This window comes from Muscardinus avellanarius (genome assembly GCF_963383645.1).
Source record: "Muscardinus avellanarius genome assembly, chromosome: 10".
Lineage (NCBI taxonomy): Eukaryota > Metazoa > Chordata > Mammalia > Rodentia > Gliridae > Muscardinus > Muscardinus avellanarius.
Genome location: NC_137796.1, coordinates 48,717,064 through 48,743,146, shown reverse-complemented (window position 1 = coordinate 48,743,146; position 26,083 = coordinate 48,717,064). Strand labels below are relative to the sequence as shown.

The following is a 26,083-nucleotide window of genomic DNA, read 5'->3' as shown; positions in this document are numbered from 1 at the left end:
AGACTGTGAAGGGGAAGCGCAGGCAGTGACCCCAGATGTGAGGGGGGAATCCTGGAGGGCTTTGGGAGCTCAGAAGAAGCTCCTGATCCAATACAGGGGTTCAGGTGGCCTTCTGAATGTGAGACCTGAAAGAGGCACAAAGGCTGGGCAGGGTGAGAGGGGATATGTTTTCACACTGGGTGAGAGTCAGTCTTGCTGGTTCATTTGGGGGAGAGAGGCGGGCAGTGAGGAGGGTCTGCAGATCACTTCGCCCTGACCTCAGATTCTTCATCTGGAGAATGGGACCCAGGCGTCTCCCTGTCAAGAATTGTATTGAAGATGGCTGTAGATCACATGCAGAGTGCATGGGGTTTGGCAGGCACTTAAATAGGAGTAGTCAGGAAGGCTCAAGTAGTGAGGCGGCTAGGAATGTTCCGGTCTCAGCTGACCACCCTGTGAAATGTGCTTTAAGAGGTATCTCCACCGGGCGGGGTGGCTCACACTTGCAATCCCAGCATTCGGGAGGCTGAGACAGGAGGATCGTGGTTCACAAACAGCCTCAGCTACTTAGTGAGGCCCTTTGTAGCTTAGTGAGACCCTGTTTCAAAATAAAGAATAAAAAATAGGGCTGGGGGCATAGCTTGGAGGTAGAATGCCCCTGGGTTCCATCCCTAGTACCGCAAAAAAAAAAATAGTGTCTCCATCGCTGGGTGTTATGCAGCCGTGACCAGTGTGCCTGGCGTGGGTCACAGCACTAGGAGCTCTTGACAGCGTCTGTTCCAGGGAGGCCACGGGTAGCCATGGGCCATAGGGCCAGTAGCAGGAGAGGATGGGCTGGCAGACCGGGAAGTGCTCTTTTCTGTCCCTTCTCAGGTGCCCAGTTTGCTATCACCACATCTCCTTGGGGAAACTGTTTTCTCTGTTTCTCCTGGAAACACGCTGAGGAGGAAATCTGGTGCCTGCATCGTGTGTCCCCAGACCCCGCTGACCTGTAGCACCTAGCTCTGTGTCCTGGGCGGCTGACTGGTGAGGAGCCGTGCTCTTTGGCTTCAAAGAGGATTTAGACAATGTGGTGCCCTGGGAGGTGGGGAGGAGAGTAAAGTCGGGGTGTGGACTCCCCTAGCATGCGCCTGTGCAGTGGCCAGGACCACACTGCCCTTGGGCAGCCCTTCCCCGGAATTTGTTTTCCTGAGTTCTTGTTCCCTCGGGCCTTGTCTGGGGTGGTGAACGCTTCTGTCTGGTGCCAGCCCGGGCTCTGTACCAATCCTAGTGTTCCCCAGGCCCTGCCTGCCTCTGCAAATGTTCCCTTTGTTACATCTTTGGAATATCCCACACTAGCATGCATTGTCTCCCTGCTGGGACTGGTTCATCAGTCGAGAGCAGAACACACACACACGCACTTCTGCAATCCCCTTCCCTCCCTTCCCCTTCCTTCTTTCCTTCCTTCCTTCTTCCTTTTTGTGGGGATTGAATCCAGGAGCATTCTACCTCCAAGCTACACTTCCAGCCTGATTTTTTATTCTTTACTTTGAAACAGGATCTCACTAAGTTGGGGAGGGCCCTCAGTAAGTAGCTGAGGCTGACCGTGAGTCCGGATCCTCCTAGCTCAGCCTCCCAAGTGCTGGGATTACAAGCATGTGTCACCATGCCTGCTTCCTATTTTATTCTTTATTTTGAAACAGGGTCTCATTAAATTGCAGAGGGCCTCACTAAGTAGCTGAGGCTGGCCTCAAACCTGCAATTCTCCTGTCTTAAAGTCTCCCAAATACTGAGATTATAGGTATGCACCACAATGCCCAGCTCTTTTCTTTCTTTCTTTCTTTTCCTTTTTTTGTGGTACTGGGGATGGAACCCAGGGGGTATTCTACCTCCAAAGTACACTTCCAGCATTCTACCACTGAGCTATACCCCTAGTCCATTTATTTTTTATTATGTATTTATTTATTTATTTATTTATTTATTTATTTTGGTACTGGAGATGGAACCCAGAGGCTTTCTACCTTTGGGCTACATTCCCAGACCTATTTTGTATTTTATTTGGAAACAGGGTCTCACTAAGTTGCTGAGAGCCTCACTAAGTAGTTGAGGCTGGCTTCGAACCTGTGTGATCTTCCTGTCTCAGCCTCCCAAGTAATAGGATTACAAGCGTGCGCCACCACGCCCGGCCCTAGTCCTATTTTTATTATTTTTTTGAAACAGGGTCTCACTAAGTTGCAGAATGCCTCGCTAAGTAGCTGAGGTTGGCCGTGAACCTTTTATCCTTCTATCTCAGCCTCCCAAGTTCTGGGATTACAAGACCACACCTGGCTCACCTCTATTCTTATTTTATTCTTTTATTTTGAAACAGGGTCTAAGTTGCTGAGGCTGGCTGCGAACTTGTAATCCTCCTGTCTCAGCCTCCCAAGTACTAAGGTTACAAGCATACACTGTACATGACTCCTTTGTATTTATTTTATTATTATATTATTATTAATTTTTATGGTACTGGGGATTAAACCCGGGGGTATTCTACCTCCGAGCTATACCCCCAGCCCTATTTTTTTTTTAATTTTTAATTTTGAAACAGGGCCTTACAATATAGCTGAAGCTAGTTATGAAACTGAAATTCTCCAGTCTCAGCCTCCCAAGTACTGAGATCACAAGCATGCACCATCACATCTGGCTCCTTTTTTAAAAAAATTTTTGAGGGCCTCACTGAAGTTACTTAGGCTATCCTTGAACCTGCAATTCCTCTTACCTCAGCCTCCCATGTTGCTGGGATCTCAGGCACGCACCACCACACCTGGCTACCAGTGGTTTCTTTCTTTTCTTTTTTTTTGTGGTACTGGGGATGGGATCCAGGAGCAATCTATCTCTGAGCTACACCCCAACCCTATTTTTATTCTTTATTTTGAAACAGGGTCTCACTGAGTTGCAAAAGGCCTCACTAAATAGCTGAGGCTGGCCACAAACTGTGATCCTCCTGTCTCAGCCTCCCAAATGCTGGGATTACAAGCGTGCACCAGCCACCATGCCCGGCTCAACCAGTGGTTTCTTAACTGTATGGTTTCTTCAAAGAGAAAACTCTGGTCTTTTCAGGGCTTAACAGTTTGGCATTTAGCCATGATGGTGGCACACACCTATAATTGCAGTATTTGGGGAGGCTGAGACAGGATGTAGGTTTGAGCCCAGTCTCAACAACTTGATGAGCTTCTCAGCAGCCTAGTGAGACCATTTCAAAAAAAACCAAAGCTTGGCATTGGGGCCAGGCATGGTGGCATATGCCCCTAATCCCAGCAACTCAGGAGGCTGAAGCAGGAGGATTGCAAGTTTGAGGTCAATGTGGACAACTTAGAAAGACCCTGTCTCAAAACCAAAAATAAAAAGGGCTGAGATGTAGCTCTGTGGTAGGGCGCTCCTGGTCCATCTCTAGCATCATAAACAACCACGTAACAAACCAGGCGTGATGGCGCATACCTAAAATCCTAGTACTTGGAGGCTGAGACTGGAGGATCACAGGTTCGAGGATAGCCTCAGCAAGTAACGAGACTCTCGTCAACCTAGCAAGACCCTGTTTCAAAATAAAAATAAACAGGCTGAAACAGGAGGATTGGGGTTCGCGGCCAGCCTCAGCAACTCAGTGAGACCCTGTTTCAAAATAAAGAATTAAAAAATAGGGCTGGGGGTGTAGCTCAGAGGTAGAATGTCCCTGTGTTCAATCTCCAGTATTGGGGGGAAGAAAAAAACAGGGCTGGGGGCATAGTTTGGAGATAGAATGCCCATGGGTTCAATCCTGAGTACCACAAACAACCAACCTGTAACAAAACAAAAAACTTGGCATCTGGAAAATGGGCTGGGTCCTTTCTAACTACCCATCCATTTTTGGTACTGGAAATTGAACTCAGGGACATTTTGCCTTTGAACTAAACCACCAGCACTTTTTAGTTTTTTAATTTTGAAAGAGTCTTGTTGCTGCTGAGGTTGGCCTCCAACTTGTGACCCTTCTGTCTCAGCCTCCCAAATACTGGGATTGTAGGTGTGTGCCACCGGGCCCAGCTTGCCCACCCTTCTTTATTGCTGAGAACCCAGTTTGTTTCAGCAGCAACATGCCCAGGATGGGAGAGATGGTCCAGAAAAATTGAAGCAATCTCCATTCCTGTTGCCTGTGACTGATCTGAAGGGGAGCCCTCAGGGAGAATTTGTACTTCTCTCCTGCTATCCTGTTTCATATCTTTGCTCCTGGTTGGATGAGGACGTACTGCTGGGTGCAGCTTGCTACAAGTGAGGCCCTCAGCTGGAAAGTGTAACTGACCCAGAGGGTGATGGGCAGGAAAGGACAGGAAGGGGCCAGGCCCATGAGGACTTAATCAAGACTGACAAATGTCCCTAAGCTTGAGTTCCTGTAAACCAGGTGATTGAAGCTTAAAGTTGGAGCCTGTACTCTGATACAGAGTGGAGGGAGGCCTAATTCCATGAAGGACAGAGACCCGAGGTGGGCTCTTGGATATCCAGGGGTCTGGATAAAACTTTGCCTCATGGATCTTGGGAAATAGTGGTCAAATGGGCCACCATTCTTATGAGGGTGCTCTAGGGCCTGGAGGGAGGCCCTGGGCCAAGGTCAAGCCTGCCTTGGAGTTCTGGTCCCCCTGGGTTGCCAGAAGCAGGAGAGGGAGCCTTGATAAATAATACTGGACATCTTCCAAAATACCACGAGCAGAGATTCTATTTTTACTTACTTTTTTTGTGGCACTATCTGAGTTACACACCCTAGCCCTATTTTTTGTGGAACTGGGGATAAAACCCAGGGGAATTCTACCTTTGAGCTACACCCAGTCCAATTTTTTATTCTTTATTTTGAAGCAAGGTCTTACTAAGTAGCTGAGGCTGGCCACAAATCCAGATCCTCCTGTCTCAGTGTCCCAAATACTGGGATTATAAGTGTGTGCCACCAGGCTTGGCTTCTATTTGTGTGTGTGTGTGTGTGTGGGGGAGGTGCTGGGGATTGAACCCAGGGCATTTTCCCTCTGAGCTATACCCCCATCCCAATTTTTTATTCTTTATTTTAAAACAGGGTTTCACTAAGTTGTGGAGGGCCTAAGTAGCTGAGGCTGACCATGAACCCAGATCCTTCTGTCTCAGCCTCCCAAATACTGGGATTACAAGCGTGTGCCACCACACTCAGCACTGGCTTCTATTTTATTTTTATTTTGAAACAGAGTCTCACTAGGCTGATGAGTCTATTTGCTGAGGCTGTCCTTGAACTTATGATCTCCCTGTTTTAGCCTCCCAAGTATTGGGATTACAAGCATGTGCCCCCATGCTCAGCTCAAGAACAAGGATTTTAGGGGAAAAAGTTTTGGACTCAAATGAAGCAGCAACAAAGCCATGCCTGGAGGACCTCATTACTCCTCCCACCTTGCCTCCTCCACTCCCCTTGTTCCCTCTGTTCCACCCATCCTTGGTGTTTTTTTGTTTTGTTTTTGTTTTTTGCGGTACTGGGATGGAACCCTGGGCATACTACCTCTGAGCTACACCCCCCCAGCCCTGTTTTTTATTCTTTATTTTGAAACAGGGTCTCACTGAGTTGCAAAGGGCCTAAGTAGCTAAGGCTATACTGGAACCTCCTGTCTCAGCTTCCCAAATGCTGGGATTATAAGGGTGCGCCACCATACCTGGCTCCATGCTTATTTTGCTACCATTCCTATACATTCCTGGTCTGACCTCACATGGGCCTTTGCACTGACTATTTTGCCTGCCTCTGTATATTCCTAAAATGTCTTCTATCAAGCATCAGCTCAAATGTCACTATGAAAGGCCTTTCTTTGCCAGGTGTGGTGGCACAAGCCTGTAATCCCAGTACTTGTGAGGGTCAGACAGGAATATTGTAGACTTGAGGACAGCCTCAGTAAGTAGTGAGAGTCATCAACCTAGTGAGACCCTGTTTCAAAATAAAAATTAAAAATAAGGCTGGGAGCCAGGCATGGTGGCGCATGCTTGTAAACCCAGCATTTGGGAGGCTGAGACAGGAGGGTCAAGGTTTGCGGCCGGCCTTAGCTACTTAGTGAGGCCCTTTGCAACTCAGTGAGACCCTGTTTCAAAATAAAGAACAAGCCGGGTGTGGTGGTGCACGCTTGTAATCCTCGTGCTTGGGAGGCAGAGACAGTAGGATTGCGCAGGTTCGAAGCCAGCCGCGCTGGCTTAAAAGACCGTTTCCAAATAAAAATATAAAAATAGGTCTGGGAGTGTAGCCCGGAAGTAGAAGGGCTTCCAGGAACCCTAGTACCACAGAGAGAGAGGGAGAGGGAAAGGGAGAGGGAGAGGGAGAGGGAGAGGGAGGGAGGGAGAGAGAGAATAAAAAGTAGGGCTGGGGGTATAACTCGGAGGTAGAATGCCCCTGGGTTCCATCCCTAGTTTTGAAAAAAAAAAAAGGGCTGGGGGTGTAGCTGGGAGGTAGAATTCCCTGGGTTCAATCCCTAGTAACACACACACACACACACACACACACACACACACACACACACACCCCTTTCATCTAGCATGGTGAATCCCAGCCTCCCTATAATCCACAGAGTGGTTCTAATTCTGTGTCTGCTGCTTTCTGCCATGAGGGGGATGTTTTGCCTGACCTGGTCCTCACTCTTCTAAAGGGTGGGGAACAGCGACAGGCATGCAGGGCTGGCGGGAGTTCCTGATCCACTACATGATGGTTCCGATGATGTGTTACATGTTATGGGAGCACAGGGTCATGTCCTTATTTTAAAGGGTCCCGCTCTGCCACCAGGGAAACTTAGGTTCGCATCTCAGTTCAAGGACTCTGGCCAAGAAACTGGATCACTCTGAGGTTATTTTTGGTGGGCAAAACAGAGTAGTAGAGCAAGTCACGAGGCGGGGCATTAGGAAAGGGCTCAGCCTGTGTTGGCTTCCTTTTCACAGGGACTTGGGACTATGGGGCACTTGTGGTCATGAGAGTGGCCTTGACAGACACATCAGGTGGCCAGATACCTGCTGTGTGGGGAGCTGGAAGCCCAGGGAAGGCTGAAGCTGGGCTCAGTCCTTCTGCTAGAAAGGCATCTCTGGTCCCTGCTGCTGGGTGTGGCCTGGACAGGCTGCCAGGACTATCCAGTGGGTGAGCCTGCTTCTCCCTGTTGCAGATGGGACGACAGCAGTCCAGACATTGTAGGATCCAGTGTGGGTCTGACCCAGGGGCCATGAACCAGTGACATGGCAAGTGGGTAAGGCTGGGCAGCCCCATGGGTTTACAGGCATCAGTAGTGGGTAGAGGAGAAGGGCCAGCTCTTTTCTGAGACACAGCTGGGCCCTAACAGGGAAGGCCACACATGACACCTGCAGATGCTCAGTGGATGGAGACAGATGATGTGGGAGGCCAGGCTTGGGGGTTATTGTTACTGCTGGTCCCATGATCCCTGTTGATAGAATCCTGGAAGAGGGCAAATGTGGTCCCTAGGCAGCTCTCCCCTCCCTCCCTGCATTCCTGAAGAGGGCTTTGTGGATGAGCCAGGACAGATACCAGGAACCACTACTGCTCAAAGCTGTCAGTTTATTTGCTTAAAATACCAGTTTTTCCAGTATTGCGGGGCTGCTGGCCTCAGTCCCTCCATGCCTTCCTCCGCACAGCTTGCACCAGCAGCTCTGAGTAGTGTTCCAGCAGTGCATGTAGGTCCGGGTTGGCCAGGGGGCACAGTGTGGGTGGGGATGGGGGACCTGGGCTGGGCAGGGCCTGGGCCGAGGCCACGTGAGTCCTATCTAGCCAGTCGTTAGCTTCCAGCTGGCTGTGGATCCAGAGGAAGGTGGAGGCCAGCTCAGCCTGCGCCTGCTGCTGCTCAGTGCTCACCTGGTTGCTGGAGACCAACTGCAAGAGATGCCAACCTAGTCAGGGGCATCTGGGCCTGGCAGTCCTAGGCCCCTGGGCCTGAGGCTCATTGGCTTACCATGCGGTAAAGGTCGAGGGCTTCTTGGAAGGCAGTCTGCAGCCTGTGCACAGTGTTCCCCACGCTGCTCAGCTCAGGAGGAAGTGGGGGCAGGCCCTCAGCGGACAGCCTGGGCTCCCCCCAGTGTGTAGGGCTGCCCTGCGTCAGACCGGGTGCATCTAGGGGTAGAGGAGGGAAGGAGCAAGATGCTTTGACTTTTTAGCTGGTAAAAGAGGCCAGATGGCTAGGCCGATTCCAACTGCTGTCCCAGTCTGGAACATTTCCCCTGGTCCCCAACACTCTCCCGCCCTGCCCTTTGCAGGTCTCTGCTAAATGGAATCTCCCTGAAGCTTTTCTTCATCATCCTATTTATTTATTTATTTATTTTTGTTTTTTTTTTCAGCACTGGGGATAAAACTCAGGGGCATTCTATCTCTGAGCTATACCCTCAGCCCTATTTTATATTCTTTATTTTGAAACAGGGTCTCACTAAGTAGCTGAGGCTGGCTAAGAACCTCGATCCTCCTGTCTCCGCCTCCCAAGTACTGGGATTACAAGCATGGGCTAACACACCTGGCTCTCATCATCCTTTTTAAAACTGCAACCACTGCTGGGCGTGGTGGCGCACGCTTGTAATCCCCGCGCTTGGGAGGCAGAGACAGGAGGATCGAGCAGGTTCGAAGCCAGACTTGCTGGCTTAAGAGACCCTGTTTCCAAATAAAAAGTATAAAATAGATCTGGGATTGTAGCCTGAAGGTAGAAAGGGTTTCCAGGAACCCCAGTAACACCAAAAAATAAAAAATAAAACTGCAACCACCATCCTTCTTTTCACTGCTCAGCCCTTTTCCTTTCTCTTTTTAGCAGACATCACTTTGTGATGTGTTCAACACTTCCCTTACGTTTTGTCTGGGTAGCCAGGCGTGGTGGCGCACACTTGTAATCCCAGCATTTGGGAGGCTGAGACAGGATTGTGGTTCGCAGACAGCCTCAGCTACTTAGTGAGGCCCTCTGCAACTCAGTGAGACCTGGTTTCAAAATAAAGAATAAAAAGCCGGGCGTGGTGGCGCACGCTTGTAATCCCCACACTTGGGAGGCGGAGACAGGAGGATCGCGCTGGTTTGGAGCCAGCCTCGCTGGCTTAAGAGACCCTGTTTCAGGTATTCATTTCGAGTCACCCCCCCATGCCATTTTGGCATGGAGCTGTATTTCTATCTTTCTAATAAAACTTTTTAAAATCTTCTTAAAACAAACAAACAAACAAAAAAAAGAGACCCTGTTTCCACATAAAAAAGTTAAAAAAATAGGTCTGGGAGTGTAGCCCGTGCGAGTATATCCCAGAGGTAGAAAGACTTCCAGGAACCCCAGTACCACCAAAAAATAAATAAATAAATAAATAAATAAATAAATAAATAAATAAATAAAAAATAGGGCTGGGAGCATAACTTGGAGACAGAATGCCCCTGGGTTCCATCCCCAGTACCACCAAAAAGAAATGACAACATTTTGTCTGGGTATCTCTCCCAATTAAAATGTCAACACTCGGTTGCTTTACCACCATGCCCTCTGTCCCCAGGGCCTAGAACAAGCTTAACATACACAAAGTGCTCATTAAATATTTAAATAAACGAATAAACAGCCTGTAGCCAGGTCAAGTGCCCAACTTGGGGGCTGAGCCAACTAGTAAAGGGGACAAGCTTAAGGGCCAGTCCCTGGTTCCAAGGGTGACACTTACCAGAGGTGGGCTCCAGGGGGGAGGTGGTGCTACCAGGGGCCCCAGGCCTGTCTTCTGGAAGCTGAGGGCTGCTGGGGTGGATAGGAGGGGTGAGGGCCTCAGGGGATGACAACTTTGGGAGAAAGGCAGAGCTGTGGAGCCTTGAGGGGCTCACATCCCCAGGGCTGGGGGCCAGGGAACTGGCTGCTGTGACTGCTGTGCCAGGGTGGGCATCAATGGGCTCCTGGGACCAGACGCAGATGGTGGGTGGCTCCAAAGAGGGCGGGGGTAGGAGGAGCCTATCATAGACATTTAACAGGGTCAGTCTCAGGTTGGCTCGGGCCTCGTGGTTGCCCCAGGAGGGCAGGGCAGTCTTTTGGTCCTCACTGTTGGACTTGGGTGTTGTCTGGAGCTCCTGGCCCAAGGAAGTCAGCTCCCCCATGGACAAGGGCCTGTGGAGGGGCCTGGCTAGCTCGGCCATGACTGGGCTCTCGCTGTCTCCAAGGGAGACGCTGCGTAACATCTTGGCACGGGAGTTGGCAGTAGTCTCCACAAAGGAACAGGTCCTGGAGGAGGCACAGACACCCTGAGCCAGGCCTGAGGCAGGTACAGATGTGGGTGCTGGAGGCCTCCTGTCTGTGGGTGGCACTGTAGAGGAAGGGACACAGGGCGCCAGGCCTGCAAGGCAGGGGGCTGTAAAGGAAGCAGATGGCTTACTTTCACAGCCCAGTTACAGAGCTCAAGGATGGCACCCCACCCCAGGGGGCCACAGGGTCTGAATGGACGCGTCCTATAGTTCAGCTGGGCACCCAGGACCACTGCTGAGAAACCTAGGACACCATGGTTGGGGATACTCACTCAGTGGGCACCAGGCCTCCAGGGTCACTAGGGACTCCTTGGCCTTCCCTCCAGAGAGGACCTGCAAGTACAGCTGCGAGGTGAGGGTGAGGCCTTCCAACTCTCAGCCTCATGCTGAGGGAGGCGACTCTAGTACTCACGTTGGCCTCATCTGGGCAGGTGTGGCCAGTAGCTGCTCTCGGGGGCTCTGCTTTGGGCTGGCTTCCCTCTTGGCCTGTGGGCTTGAACTCTGGAGACGTCACAAGGTGCAGGGGCAGCCGGGGAGGGAAGGCATGGGTGAACCTGAGGGGAGGAAGCCAGGTGGGAGAGGGCCATCATGCAGCCTGCCCTTGGGTGTCTGAGGGACACAGCTCTGCTCGGGTTGCAGGGATGGAGTGGGTGGGGGTTCCTAACTGCTACCTGGATGTCTTCTGGAGACGTGAGAGAAACTGGGCTGAGATGCTCAGCCGGGGATTGAAGAAGTCCTCAGCCTCAGAGACCTTCAAGTCTCGTAGGGACCCAAGGAAGAGCTCTAGGGGAAGATAACAACAGGTTCTCAGAATGCATCCAGCCAACCAGCCCTGCATGTGGGGAGACCCACAGACCAGCCAGTGGGTCCCCAGAGACCCCCCATCAGCATGTTCAGACACAACACATATGCCTCAGGAGTGAACAGGGCAGGGAGAGAAACAAGCATGCAGTTGGTCCTTAAGAGGTCTGCTCTCCCACTGTACCCTGGCCCTCTCCCACCCTGCTAGGAAAAGCCCCAGCCCAGGGATGCCCACACTGTGCTCAGCACTAGACATACAGCCTAGGCAGGTTCAGTGCAGGGCTGGGCCCTACCTTCAGGGTGGGCGTCAGTAAGTGTCTCAAAGTGGTGGCGGAGAAACTTCTCCTGCTCAGGGGTCTGGGGCAAGGAGCTGTTGGTCAAGCCTGGTTGCTCAGGCCGAGATGACTCCTCTGCTGTACCTGGGCACTCTGGAGAGGAGATGGGAGGCAGGGAGGGAAGGGGAAGACACCAGCTGTCAACACCATGAGTCATGGCTGATGCCACTTGACAATGGAGAAAGCTAGACCCGCCTGTCACACACCCAGCTGCTAACCAGGTTGAGAAAGAGAGGCTTCCTCTTCCTGGCAGGGAAACTGAAGCTCAGGCTAATGTGGGGCCAGGGGTTGCTTGACGTTGTGCCTATCCCTTAGCCAGGTCCATACCCTGCCCTTCCCCATGGGTCTGCCTCACCTGGCATGTGGGGCTTCATGATGGTGCACGGAGGGCCTGGGTCAGGCCGTGGAGGAGAGGAAGGAATGCTGTCAAAATTGGACTCCAAGTCAGCCTCTGACTCCCTTGAGTCTGAAGGAGCAGAGCATGGGTCAGCAGCCTGCCGCAGGGGCCTTTGCTGGGTGAGTAGGGCCTGTGGCTCAGCTCCTCTAAGCCATAGGCTTGGGTTTCTCTATCTGAAGAATAGGGGTGATAATAGCTTTGCCCCCTGTTTTTATAAACTAGCAAGTGGGTTGCTGGGCTCCAGAATCCTTTGGGAAAGCAGAGACCGTATCTGTCTTCTGTGGCAGACTGAGCTTCAGAAGGATGGGCCAAGGGCACTATCAGTGTGTGGAAAAGGGCCTGGCTGAACTAGACTACTGCAGGATAGCGTCAGCCCTCACTCACCTTCAGGCAGGCGCTGATCCTTGGAGCTGGAGGAGGAGACCCTGAGGTAGGAGTCACCTTGCTGGTCTCCAGACCCTGCCTCTGCCTCCTCGCAGTACTCGCTGCAAATGCCCATGGGGTGAGGTTACACTGATAAGGAAAGCTACCTCCGACTCCTCCTCCCCTGCCTCCTTCAAATGTTCCTTCCTACATGGCCCCCTGAACCCCACCTGGGGCCAAGGAAACAGACTGCAGCTGAGGCCACAGGGCTGGGCTCCTCCTACCCCTTGTGGGCCTCACCCGTCCCTACTCCCACAGGCCTACTGGGAAAGCACAGCACGGTTCTTCCAGGGTGCCTGTCAGAAGGGGCTTACTCTCTCCAACTAACACTCCCCTCGATACAAGGGGTACCCACCTGTCTGTCTCTGTGACTGTCATTCCTGCCTCCAGGGAGTAGATGATGAGCCTGCTGGCCTCAGACGACTCCTTCTGTAGGGACAGGAAGGAGAGATGCCCACAGCCGTCCTTCTGGGGACTCTCTGACTAAGGGTGAAGAACACAGCCATTCTGAGGCAGCTGTGTCACTGAGGCCAGTTACACCAGCTGGGGCAGAGCGGGAACAATGCCTGCAGCGTGGAGCCTGAGCTCAAGCCAAGTGTGTGCTCCCACCCCCAGTATCCCATGTTATCTGTCTCTTTGCAGATGAGGAATAGGGATGCAACAAAAATAGAGGCAATCCTTGAAGAGTCTGTGTGGTATTCGAGAACAGGCAAACCAGTCCTAGAGGAACAGTCAGAATACTGGCTCCCCAGATGGGGTATTAACTGGAAGGGGAACAAGGTCTTCCAGGGGGGTAGAGAATGCTCTATATTTAGACAAGGGTGGCAGATGCATGTGAACTACACAGGTAATCAACCCAGCTGTATACCTAACATCTATGCACTTCTGTATACATAGTATACCACAATTACATATTAGAATAAAAAAGAATGTTCTAGGAAATAATAGGGTAAGTGTGAGAGCTGCTTGAGTATCTCTAAGGGTCCAGGCTCTGTTCTTTATATGTTCTACAACTGGGTTTTACTCCCAGCCCTATTTTTTTTGGTACTGGGGGTGGAACCCAGAGGCTTTCTACCTCGGAGCTATACTCCCAGACCTTTTTTATATTTTATTTGGAAACAGGGTCTCACTAAGTTGCTGACAGCCTCACTAAGTAGCTGAGGCTGGCTTCGAACCCGTGCGATCCTCCTGTCTCAGCCTCCCAAGTGTGGGGATTACAAGTGTGCGCCACCACGCCCAGCCCTATTTTTTTTTTTAAACAGTGTCTTGCTGAGTGGTTGTGGGTTTTGCTAAGTTGCTAAGGCTGGCCTCAAACCTGTGATTCTCCTGTCTCAGCCTCCCAAGTACTAGGAGATTTCAGTTCCTGTTTTTAGCACTGGATTTCTGTAAAAGTCCACTGAAGCAGTAAGTTTGGTTTTTTGTTTTTCACTAATTTATTCAGAGATCATTTTTTTAGAAAATGGAGGCCCAGAGAGGAAAGCCTCTTATTCTAGGTCACACAGCCAGGGAGGTATTAAATCAGGGCTCTATCTATTAGAATGGCCCTCTACTGAAGAACAGGCTTACTCCAGGACTCAAACTCTTAACCTCCAAGTGGCCTCCTTCCCACACTCTCTGCCCTAGGAAATCTGTGTACAGGCCTGGAGTTCACCCTCCTGCCCACCACCTCCCATAAGTCCTCCACAACCCTGGAATAGGACAGTCACCCCTGTTTTTAAAACGAGAGAGCCAAGGCCCCAAGTCCTAGGCAGTCATGGCTTGGGAAGGCAGGACGCACCTCGCTCAGCAAACCTGACAAGTTCTGTGGCTCCACTGTGTCTAGAATGGAGTCCTCCAGACTTTCAGGTTTCATGGGGGTAAAGTAGCAGTCCAGGTCCCGGGCATCCAGGATGGTCTTGAGGGGCTCCTGGTCAGCCCGCTCTGCCCAGCGACCATGTGGTTGGTAGCTGCGCTTGCTGTGGAAGGCCGAGCCATCTGCCACATCTTCATCTCCTAGCTTGGAGAACAGGGGACAGTCAGGCAGCTCACTTAGTGCTCATCCACTCCCAACGAGGCCCAGGGACACTGCCCAGACCTCATCCGGTCTCTAGGCTTTAACACCTTTTAGAAAATATCTTCGCCGGGCGTGGTGGGGCACTCTTGTAATTCCCGTGCTTGGGAGGCTGAGACAGGCGGATCGCGAAGGTTCGAAGCCAGCCTCAGCTACTTAGTGAGGCTCTCAGCAACTTAGACCCTGTTTCTAATTAAATATAAAATGGGTCTGGGAGTATAGCCCAGAGGTAGAAAGCCCCTGGGTTCCACCCCCAGTACCACCACCAATATATATATATATATATATCTGGGCGTGGTGACGCACGCTTGTAATGTCAGCATTTGGGAGGCTGAGACAGGAGGATCGCAGTTCGTGGACAGCCTCAGCTACTTAGTGAGGCTCTTTACAACTCAGTGAGATCCTGTTTCAAAATAAAGAATAGGGCTGGTAGTGTAGCTCAGAGGTAGAATGCCTCTGAGTTCCATCCCCAGTACTGCAAAACACACACACACACACACACACACACACACACATATATCTTCCAGAAGTATAGCTCTGGGTGTAGTGATGCACACCTATAATCCCAGTACTTTGTAGGCTGAGACAGGAGGATTAGAGGTTCGAGAACAGCCTCAACAAGTGGTGAGACTCATCAACTTGATGAGACCTTGTTCCTTTTTTGAAATTTTTTTATTTTGGGGGGGTCTGGGGATGGAACCCAGGGGCATTCGACCTCCATACCCCCTGCCCTATTTTTTATTCTTTATCTTGAAATAGGTTCTCACTAAGTTGCAGAGGGCCTGAGTAGTTGAGGCTGTCTCGGCAAACCGTGATTCTCCTGTCTCAGCTACTCAAATGCTGGGATTAAAAGCGTATACCACCACACCCAGCTGAGACCTTGTTTCAAAATAAAAATAAAAATAGGGCTGGGGGTGTATCTTGGACATGGAATGCCCCTGGGTATAATCCCTAGTGTCACACACACACACACACACACACACACACACACACACACAGCATAGCTCCAGCCCCAATCAACCAATTTGCCTACCTTCATTCCTTTTTTTTGGGACTGGGGATTAAGTGCAGGGGTGCTACCTTTGAGCTACCCTCCCAGCTCTATTTTTTATTTTTATTTTTATTTTTATTTTGAAACAGCACTACTTGCTGAGGCTGTCCTTGAACCTGTGATATTACTGTCCCAGCCTCTCAAGTAATGGGATTATAGTGTGCATCACCATGTTCAGCTACTCCCAGCCCTTTTTAATTTTGAAACAGGGTCTCACTAAGTTGCTGATGGCCTTGCTAAATTGCTGAGGCTGACCTTGAATCTGCGATCCTCCTGTCTCAGCCTCCTGAGATTTAAAAATCCCCTAGCAGGGATTTTAGGCACACACCAACCACCATGCCTGGCTATTCATTCCATCTTAACATTATTTGGTCTTTCTCTCTCCCTTGTATCCAATAGATTGGCTCCATTTCTGAAATGCATCTAGAATCCAACCATCTCTTCCTCCTGGGCCAGCCTCCAACCTCTCCTGCCTGAATTACTGCAGCAGTACTCTCCCCACTGGCCCTCCGTCTGCTTCACATGTGCAGCCACAGGGACCTCCCTCAGTGCCTGAGTTAGAGGACAGCCTTTCTCAGCTCTGAGCCCTCCCAGGGATCCATCGAACTCAGCACTACAGGGACAAGTAGAGCAGAACGGGTGTTGAGGGACCTCACCTTGGCCCACATGCCTTGCACGATCTGGCCCGTCACCTCTTTTGAGCCCTTCCCTTTTCTTCTCTCCCAACCCAGATACCTCAGCCTGCCTGTTCTTCTTTGTACTTGCTAAGAACAATCCTGCCTAATGGCCTTGGCATTTCCAGATTGTTCTGCCTAAAAGATTCTTCCCCAGTATTTGCATGTGTTACTTGCTTTGATTCTATTCAAATATCTAACTAGTGAGGCCTCTTGTTTTCTTTGTGGTACTGGGAATTCAACACAGGGACATACATCATACCTTTGAGTTACACCCATTCCTATTTTTTTAATTTTTATTTTGAATCAGGGTCTTGCTAGGTTGATGACAGTCTCTCTACTTACTGAGGCTGTTCTTGAACCTGCCATTCTTGAGTTTCAGTCTCCCAAGTACTGGGATTACAGGTGTATCCCACCATGCCCACCTATGAGGTCTTTTCTGTTTGCCCTAACATTGCCATCCCCAATACCTCTTATTTTCCTTCTCAATATTTTTTCCTACCTAATCCTTATTAGCTCACAACTTACTACACAATTTACTTTGTGTGTGTGTGTGTGTGTGTGTGTGTGTGTGTGTGTTACTGGGGATTAAATCTGGAGACATTCTACCTCTGTGCTACACCTCCAGCCCTATTTTATTTTTATTTATTTATGGTACTGAAGGTGGAACCCAGGGGCTTTTCTACCTCTGGGCTACTCTCCCAGACCTATTTTATACTTTATTTGGAAACAGGGTTTCACTAAGTTGCTAAAAGCCTCACTAGGTAGCTGAGGCTGGCTTCAAACCTGTGCGATCCTCCAGTGTCAGCCTCCCAAGCCCTGGGATTACAAGAGTAAGCCACCACGCCTGGCTCTTATTTTTTCTTGGGAGCAGGGTCTCACTAGGTTGATGGGAGTCTCATTACTTGCTGAGACTATCCTCCACCCTGTGAGTCTCTGTCTCAGCCTCCCAAGTATGGCGGTTACAGTGTGCACCACCACATTAGCCAGTTTCCTTATTTAATGTGGATACTGGCCCTCTCCCACATTAGCGAGGAAGCCTGCTGAAGGTGAGATTTTGCTTGCCTTGCTCACTGCTATGCCTGGCACAGGGCATACGTGTTATGTAAACCAAGGGCCGTCTGAGCTGACACTTAAAGGACCATGAGGTCCCAAGGAAAGAAAAGACTTTGGAAGGGGAAAGTGTTCCCAGAAGGAAGAATGCGGGGGAGGGCTCCTCCTCCTCTGCTAGCCCCTGCAAGTCCTGCTCAACTGGAACACTCACCAGCCGCTTGGCCCAGAGTGGCAGCTTGCCGTTGGTCAGCAGGCACTGAGGATCTGGAGATACATGGAATGCATGAATAGGACAAACAGCTCAAGAGAAAAGCAAGGCAGTAAGCAAGCCCCAGCAATGGTTCCCTACACTGACAGAGTTCAAAACGGGCCCCTCCAGATGGGCCCTTCCCAACCTGGGTCCAAGCTCTCCTTGGACGGCGTCTTCAGCAGCTCCTCTGGCTCACACACTTCTTCCAGCTCATCCTCTGTCTGCTCTCCAGGGTTCAGGGAATGAATCTCGCTGGGCATGGATGCATATGTCTCCTGCCTAAAGCCAGGAGGGAGGAGAGAAAGGAGAGAAACAGGTAATCAGGAGAGGTGGGAGAACCTGCCTAGCGCGGAGCCCTGAACTAAGCTGCACAGGAACATACTTCCAGCTTCTGATTGAGATGCGGCCGGAAGGCCTCTCACTGACACACCCTCTCCACTAGAAACCTATCAAAACAAATGAGACATGACAAAAGCCTGGTTCAACAATAAGCCTCTCCCTGAGCACAGCAATGGGACAGAAAGCAGAGCAGACAGTGAGGCTGTGGTAATGGGCGCTGCGCTCCTTCAGGTGGGAGCAATGAAGTTTTGGCTCCTTTGGAGTATGGGACACTAAATCATGCTTGACAAGTTGGTGCTGGAACCGGAGCCTGCCCACAGCCCCACAGCGGGGTGTGAGCCTTAAAATTAAGAGCCAAAGGGAGCCGCCCACTCCCTTGGTGCCTAGGCCTGTGACACACCCAACACCACCTCAGGAACAGTGGCCATGTCAAAGCCTGGTCTCCACGGGCCCTGGGGGTATGCAGAGAGGCAATGCTAAAGCTTTCAGGAGGACAGGCACAGAAAGGACAGACCCAGAAGGAGGAGAGAGGAAAATCCCCAATCCTTCGTCTCAAATTAAACACTCGCTAAACCAATATTTCAAATAAAAAACTGCTACCCGAGTTTGCTCCAAATAAGGCTGGTTTGTTGCATAGACTTACAAAATATACTTTTAGGAGACTCAAAGAAATAAGTAAAAGAATAGTTTTCTCTTAGAGAGTAAGAGGACATGCATCTCTATTGTACTTTTTTGTGTGTGTGTGGGTCTGGGGATGGAACCCAGGGGAATTCTACCTCCGTGCTACATCCCCTGCCCTATTTTGTATTCTTTCTTTTGAAACAGGGTCTCACTGAGTTTCAAAGGGCCTAAGTAGCTGAGACTGTCCACAAACCATGATCCTCTGGTCTCAGCATCCCGAATGCTGGGATTACAAACGTATGCCACCACGCCTGGCTTTCCACTGTACCTTCCCCCTGGCACCCGGCCTCCGGGGACTCCTTAACCACAGTGCTCAGAGGCTCATCAAGCACACTGCTTCTATGCTTCAAAACACTTCTCAGATGTTGCTGGAACTTTGTTTTAAAGGCCTGTCTCTCCCACTGGACTCTAAGTGCACTAAAGGCAGGCCTAGGGCTATCCTCGCCCTGGCCAGGTCCCTAGCATCACTCTTCATGGAGCTCCCGGGGGACAGAAGGGCCCACCAGGACCTGGGGTGGCTGCCCCATTTCCTGTCCTTGGGCTGCCGCTGCCGCTGCTGCTCCTGGTGGTCGATCTCCAGCAAGTGCTGCTTCATGCAGGAGGTCATCTCTGAGCCCAGGTGCCAGATGAACACACAGCTGCAGAGGTCAAGGAGACATGGAAAGGGGAGAGTGAATATGAGGGCCACTGCTACCTCTGATCCTAGTCACCCAGGTCACCACGGCCAAGACCCCATTCCACAGACACCCATCAGCTTACGTGCTACAGAATTTGTATATAAGTCATCCTATTCAATTTTTCTTTTTATGGGTCTGGGGATGGAACTAAGGGACATTCGACATCCGAGCTACACCCCCTGCCCTATTTTTTATTCTTTACTTTGAAACAGGGTCTCACTAAGTTACGGAGGGCCTAAGTAGCTGAGGCTCAGCCTCCCAAAAGCTGGGATTTACAAGTGTGCGCCACCATGCCCAGCTGGATCATACAATTTTCAAAGTAGGACTTGTCACCTCTATTTTCTTGTCACTTATTTTCTTGTGACCTTGAGCTGGTCAAATAAGTGACAGCTCTCAGGTCTGAACTCGGGCTGGGTGAGATGCCTCAATGCACACTGTCCAAAGTGGGAGGAAGTTGGAAAGCTCAGCAGTGCTCTCCGCTGGGGTGGGCTGAGCACTGCATGGGCAGAGCCCCACTCTCCCTACGGTATATTTGCCCTACACTCTCAGAGGGTGGCACACATAACCTCCAGGGCTGTCCCACCTGTCTCCAGATACGGTGATCAAGTGACGACAGTCATAAGTGAACTTCATGCCGGTGACAATTTCTGCAAGCAAAGCAGAGAAACTGCCCTCACCTCTGACTCAGAGAGGCTGTGGCTGGCTTGGGAGGTGGCTGAGCAGCTAGGCACACCCACCTGAGTGGCCAAACATCTTGGCGACGCACTCGCCTGAGTAAAAGTCGATCACTGAGATGCTTTTGTCAGAGCAGCTTGTGGCCAGGAAGGTGCCAGAGGGGTCCACGTGGACCTGCCGTGAAAGGGACCCGCAAGTCTCTCAGGCTGCCTGCTTTGTCCCTGCTGTGAGGCCTGAGCCAAACATCCCAGCCCCCCAACTGAGGACACTCTTTGTACTAGACGCCTGGCAAAAGGAACCATCGTCTCAAGAGATGTACCCACCCAAGGCTGCAGTCAGTTCAAGGCAGAAATGGGATATGCCTCTGGAGCCTGAACCCAGAACAACTCTACTTGGCCAGAGGCGCTAAGAAGTACGAGCTTGTCCAGTGTCCGGTGAGGGGCAAGCCCAGAGAGGAGTCCATGCCCCTCTGCTTCCTCCCACCATGCCATGTTTCTAGGGAAACCCAAACCCACCCAGACACTCCTGCCCCCTTCCCCACACCCCTCTTAAGCTTCCTTGGCTAACTAGGCCCAAGTGGGTGATACTCTGATTAGGCACCCAGGTCATAGGTCTTTGGAGGCCCATCAGGGCAGCAGACAGACTGGAAGTCCGGCAGGGGAATCTGTGCACTCTCATCCCAGGGCCCCCATTCCTCACCTTCAGCAGGGACCCTTCATCACCCTGGGAGCCCTTGTAGCACTTCTTCTGCTTCCCGTTCGCTGTGTTGTAGACCCTGGGGAGGCGGCACAAAGTGCAGCATAGGAAGACCCTGCCCCGCCCCCCGACTCCTATTGCTTTTTTTCCCCTGGAAGCATGCTACGACCTCTCGTCCCCATCTGATGTCTGGATAGAAACCCTGCCTCCATCTGAACTAGTGGGGGTTACATACTGGGTATCTGCTGCTAGTGCCCATCACCCTCACACAGCAGCTTGGTGCTGGCTCCTAATCTGAATGCACCCATGGAGGTGGAGGATGTGCCCTTCCCAGGGTCAATGCTGATGTTCCTTCCTCCGGGAAGTTTCGCTTGATCCCAGAGGGGCTGAATGTCCCCACAGGCCCCCACAACCCCCTGGGCTCCCTCCACCTCATCCCTGACCACTCTGCATATCATTGTCTGGTGAGATGGCTGTGTCCCCTCCACTAGACTGTGAGCTCCAGGAAGGAGGGCCCAGGATGCCCAGGCGACTATTATGACCCCAGCACTGTCTAGCCAAAATAGTCTCAGAGAAAGTGGTAAGTTTATGACCTCCCAGTTACTCCACAGAGGCTTCCAGGAGAGCCACAAGGGAGCCCTGTGCAGACCTGCTGGCTAAGCCCAGAAGAGCCCGGTTTCTTAGAAACACCTGCTGGATCCTTTGCCTCTCCCAGCCTCTCAGGGGCCAGATGAGCAGGGGAGGAAAACAGACAGCTGGAAGGAAGACGGATCCAGCAAGGTCTCATTCAGGCTTGTTCAGAAACCAGCCCAGGCCAGGCCAACGAAGGCACAGGCAGCTCCTTACCTCACATTACGGTCCTGGCAGGCCACAGCCACATACTTTTGTGTGATGTCAATGTCCATGTCATACAAAGTAGTTTTCTCTGCTACATGGTGCGTACGGACAAAGTGCAGGCCATCCGAGGCCTGGCAGGGCAGATAAGACTTTAGAGGAGGTCACTGACAAACCACCTCCCCCAGCCCTCAAGGAGGCCACCCCACCCTACCCGCTGGGCACTGCGAAAGTAGATGCTCTTGTCGGCCCCGCAGCTAATCATCTGGATGTCTCTGTTGCCTGGGATAGGAGAAGGCAGTGAGTTAGCCAGGGCTGGCCTGGTAAGGGGGTAGCTAGGGAAATATACCGCAAAAGCAATCGAGCAACTCTGCTTCTCCATGGTGAGGTGGGTACTGATCTGAGAATCTGCAAGACGTAAGCTAAATGTGTTGGGGGTACAGATGGAGCCCCGGCTGAGGCAGGCCTCTGCAGAGTCAGGGCATATAGGGAAACAGAGACCAGGGACAGCCAGGGGTGGCGGCACATGTTTGCAATCCCAGTAACTGGGAAACTGAGATAGGATGACAGTAAGTTCGAGGTCAGCCTGGACAAATGAGTAAGATGTTGTCTCTAAATAAAAGAAGGGTTGAGGGGGTATCTCAGTGATGGAATGTCTCTGAGTTCAATCCCCAGTATACCCCCCCAACCCCCCCAACACACACACGATGGGAGACACCAAAGGAAGACCATCTCCAATGTGGGATTTAGATGGGTGACTTGAGCAAAAGGCTGGGAGGTTCATGGCTTTAGGAATAATCAGGAAGCAGGGCATGGGTGCATGCCTATAATCCTAGTACTTGGGAGGCTGATACAGGAGGAGGATCTTTTTTTTTTTTTTTTTTGGTACTGGGAATAGAACCCAGGGGCATTCTACCTCCGAGCTACACCCCCGGCTCTATTTTTATTCTTTAAAACAGGGTTTCAAAATTGCAAAAGACCTCACTAGCTGAGATTGGACTTGAACCGTGATCCTCCTGTCTCAGCCTCCCAAATGCTGGGACTACAAGCATGCACCACCACACCCAGCTGGAGGATCACAGTTTTGAGGACAGTCTCAGCAACCTAGCAAGACTCTGTCTTGCTAGAACAAAGGACAGCTTCAGCAACATAGTGAGCTTATTTCAAAACAAAAAATAAAATAGGGCTGGGGGGGGTAAGCTTTAAGGTAGAATGTCCCTGGGTTCAGTACCATACACACACAAAAATATAATAAAATAAAAAGAACATGTGTGCTGGCACAGCCTGTAATCCCAGCTGCTCAGGAGACTGAGGCTGAGATCACAAGTTTGAGGCCATTCTGGGCAACCTGGTGAGATCCTGTCTCAAAATAAAAAGCACTGGGAATATAGCTCATTTGTAGCACTTACCTAGTATGCACAAGATTCTAGATTCAATTCTCAGTACCTCAAACACGAAAGAAAAGGACAACCACGTGAATCTTGGGCTAGGCCTTGTTCATGTGCCTGATCTTTTTTTTTTTTTTTTTTCTGGTACTGGGGATTGAACCCAGAGACATTCCACTTCTGAGCTATATCTGTAGCCCTTTTTGTTTTTATTTATTTGGTACTGGGGATTGAACCAGGGGTGCTCTACCTCTGAGCTAAACCCCCAGCCCTATTTTATTTTTTATTTTGAAATGGGCTCACTACGTCGCTGAGGCTGTCCTTGAACCTGCAATCCTCCTGTCTCAGCCTCCCCAGTACTAAGATTACAGGTGTGCACCACTACACCCGGCCTGATCTTCCTGAGTGCTCACTAGTCATGCCATTGTATCCATGTGAACACAGGGACTCAGAGACAGAGTCCTTGTCCCAAAGTACACAGAAGGCCAGGATGGGGTTAGGATTGAACACAGGCATTCTCTGGTGCAGGAGTCAAACTGTTCCACCCTGGACTCCAAACCTGGGCTTCCCTGCTCAGCTTCAGCTTCCTGTCCATACAGGATATACAGGGCCAGATAACATTCCCTCCCTTGTAAAGGTATGTGAAGGCTTTGCAACAAGACTGCCATGTAGAAAGTATTATAAGTGTTCTTGTTTTTAATATTCTCATGTCTTTTTTTTTTTCTTTGTATGTAGGAGGATGTACTAAATATTGAACCCAGGGGCATTTTGAACTATATCTCCAGCCCTTTTTAATTAATTAATTTATTTATTTATTTAGTGTGTGGTACTGAGGGTGGAATCCAGGGGCTTTTCTACCTCTGGGCTATACTCCCAGACCTATTTTATACTTTATTTGGAAACAGGGTCTCACTAAGTTGCTGAGAGCCTCAGTAAGTAGCTGAGGCTGGCTTCAAACTTGTGTGATCCTCCTGTCTCAGCCTCCCAAGCACTGGGATTACAAGCGTGCACCACAACACCCGACCCCCTTTTTATTTTGGTGGTACTGGGGTTCCTGTAAACCCTTCTACCTCCGGGCTACACTCCCAGACCTTTTTTTTTTTTTTTTTTTTTGAAACAGGGTCTCTTAAGCCAGTGAGGCTGGCTTCAAACCTGCGTGATCCTGTCTCTACCTCCCAAGTGTGGGAATTACAAGCGTGCACCCCATGCCTGGCCCCTTTTTATTTTGGAACAGGGTCTTGCTAAGTTGCTGAAGCTGGCCTTGAACCTACGGTCCCCCTGTCTGAGCCTCCAACTACTGGGATTACTGGTGTGTGCCACCATGCTTGGCTAAGACTGAATCCTTCTTTAGCAGGGCAGCTTCCAAAAGGTTCTAACTGGCCAGGGTCTAGTTCATACTGCTGATCAATGATTTGTGCATTGCTGGCAGGGGATGGGAGCGGGCCTCTAGTGAAGGGCTATGACCTTCAGATGATATGTGAACTTCAGAATATAGTCTTAAGGAATGATTCCAGCCATCCCCATGGCCAGTCAGTACCACTTCTGGATCTAGAACATTCATTAAAAGTAAGGCCACAGCCAGGCAGGGTGGTACCAGTCATTCCAGTACTGGGGAGGTTGAGACATAATAATCACAGGTTCGAGGACAGCCTCAGTAAGTAGGGAGACTCTTATAAACCTAGTGAGACCCTGTTTCAAAATAAAAAATAGGCCTGGGAGTATAGTTTGGAGGTAGAATGATGCCCCCCAGTTCACTCCTTAGTACCACCAAATTAAAAAAAAAAAAAAAGGATGCCTGATAGGCTTTTGTTAGGTTTTCATCAAAACCTGTCACATATGAATAACTATCTGCCCAGCTCCCCTACCCTCAGCTATAGAGATAGGGCAGAAAGCGAGAAAGACCAAGGGACATCAATACATTCTCATTTACAAGATTATACGTAAACAATCTTCATAGTCAGGAACCTAGAGTCAATGAACATATAATATCCTTGAACAGATTCTTTTTCAATACTGCTTTTCCTCCCTCCTTTTTTCCCTTCCCTTCCCTTTTTCTCCTCTCTTTATTCCTTCCTTCCTTCCTTCCTTCTTTCCTTTAAGCTACAGCCCAGAACTTTTCACTTTTATTTTAAAACAGTCTAAGTTACTGTGTGCTGGCCTCAAACTTAAGATCTCCTGTTTCAGCCTCCCAAGTAGTGGGATTACAGGTATATTCCACCATGCCTGGCTAGATTCGGGGGTTTTGTTTTTGTAGTACTGGGGATGGAACCTCGGACCTTGCATATGGTAGGTAAGTACTCCGTGATTAAGCTACACCTCCAGCTCCCTTGCATATAGTTTTAACATGTTCTTGGGTTTTGATCAGTTAAAATTTCACAGGGCCTGTCTCTCCTCCCCTGGGAATCCTTTTAGGGCCAGGGATCTTCATACTCAATCTCTCCAGTCCTTTGATTTCCTGGCTGAATGTGGCTTTGGAGAACAGCCTTCGGGAAGATCCTAGGCTCTGCACTTTCTCCTAATATGGCTGCAATTGTAAAGTGGGGGAGACAAGGAAAAGGATAAATGCTAGGATTCAGCCCAGGGGAGCGCTACCACTCAACTATACTACGTCTTTAGCGCTTTTCATTTTTGTTTGGAGATACAGTCTTGCTAAGTTGCCCAGCCTGGCCTTGAACTTGTGATTCTCCTGCTTGTGTTTTCTGAGTAGCTGGGATTATAGGTGTGCACCACTCAACCTGGCTAGTATTCTGCTCACTTTGGCTAATTTATTTTTTTTGATAGGGTCTTTTTGTGTTGCCCATGCTGGTACTGAACTCCTAGGCTCCTGTCTCAATCATACAAATAGCTGGTACTACAGGCATGTAGCACCACCCTTGGCCCTATTCATTTTGTAAAATAAATCTGAAGACATAAATTTTTCTCTGTGTGAACTGGGGATTGAACCTCGAGGTATTCTACCTCTGAACTACACCCCCAGGCCAATTTTACTTATTTATTTTATTGTGATACTGGGGATTGAACCTAGGGGGCATTCTACCTTCAAGCTATACCTCCAGCCCTATTTTTTTTTTTTTTTTTTTTTTTGGTGGTACTGGGGTTCCTGGAAGCCCTTCTACCTCCAGGCTACACTCCCAGAACTATTTTATATTTTTATTTGGAAACAGGGTATCTTATGCCAGCGCGGCTGGCTTCGAACCTGCGCGATCCTCCTGTCTCCACCTCTCAAGCGCGGGGATTACAAGCCTGCGCCACCACACCTGGCTCCAGCCCTATTTTTTTATTCTTTATTTTGAAACAGGGTCTTACTAAGTTGTGGAGGAACTCACTAAGTAGTTCAGGCTGGCCTTAAACCTGTGATTCCTGTTTTAGCAACCTCCTAAGTAATGGGATTATAAGCACGTGCCACCACATCCGGCTCCTATATTTATTTATTTATTATTTATTTATTAATTTATTTATTTTGTGGTATTGAGGATCAAACCCAGGGGTATTCTATGTCAAAGCTATATCCCCAGACCTTACTTTTTTTTTTGTTTTGAAACAGGGTCTCACTAGGTTGCGAAGTCTCCCTACTTGCTA

General features: G+C 50.1%; 1 protein-coding gene across 2 annotated transcripts in view; it reads right to left on the bottom strand.

The window, feature by feature from the left end:
* Positions 1–7,564: 7,564 nt before the first annotated feature.
* The window catches only part of WDR62 (WD repeat domain 62), a gene marked incomplete at both ends in the record, with an annotated part of 51,915 nt that continues 33,396 nt past the window's right edge, over positions 7,565–26,083 (bottom strand). Inside the window, 19 exons of one of the 2 annotated variants that reach the window (XM_080703387.1) lie at positions 7,565–7,828; positions 7,908–8,065; positions 9,619–10,290; positions 10,456–10,516; positions 10,596–10,737; positions 10,855–10,966; positions 11,278–11,412; positions 11,675–11,785; positions 12,101–12,201; positions 12,495–12,622; positions 13,917–14,135; positions 17,179–17,231; positions 17,363–17,496; positions 18,747–18,875; positions 19,498–19,561; positions 19,652–19,763; positions 20,289–20,364; positions 21,132–21,253; positions 21,334–21,401. In XM_080703387.1, the coding sequence (XP_080559513.1) occupies positions 7,565–7,828; positions 7,908–8,065; positions 9,619–10,290; positions 10,456–10,516; positions 10,596–10,737; positions 10,855–10,966; positions 11,278–11,412; positions 11,675–11,785; positions 12,101–12,201; positions 12,495–12,622; positions 13,917–14,135; positions 17,179–17,231; positions 17,363–17,496; positions 18,747–18,875; positions 19,498–19,561; positions 19,652–19,763; positions 20,289–20,364; positions 21,132–21,253; positions 21,334–21,401 (2,861 nt within the window). Of the gene's footprint in view, positions 7,829–7,907; positions 8,066–9,618; positions 10,291–10,455; positions 10,517–10,595; positions 10,738–10,854; positions 10,967–11,277; positions 11,457–11,674; positions 11,786–12,100; positions 12,202–12,494; positions 12,623–13,916; positions 14,136–17,178; positions 17,232–17,362; positions 17,497–18,746; positions 18,876–19,497; positions 19,562–19,651; positions 19,764–20,288; positions 20,365–21,131; positions 21,254–21,333; positions 21,402–26,083 lie in introns of both variants that reach the window. The other variant, XM_080703386.1, reaches the window with a different exon arrangement.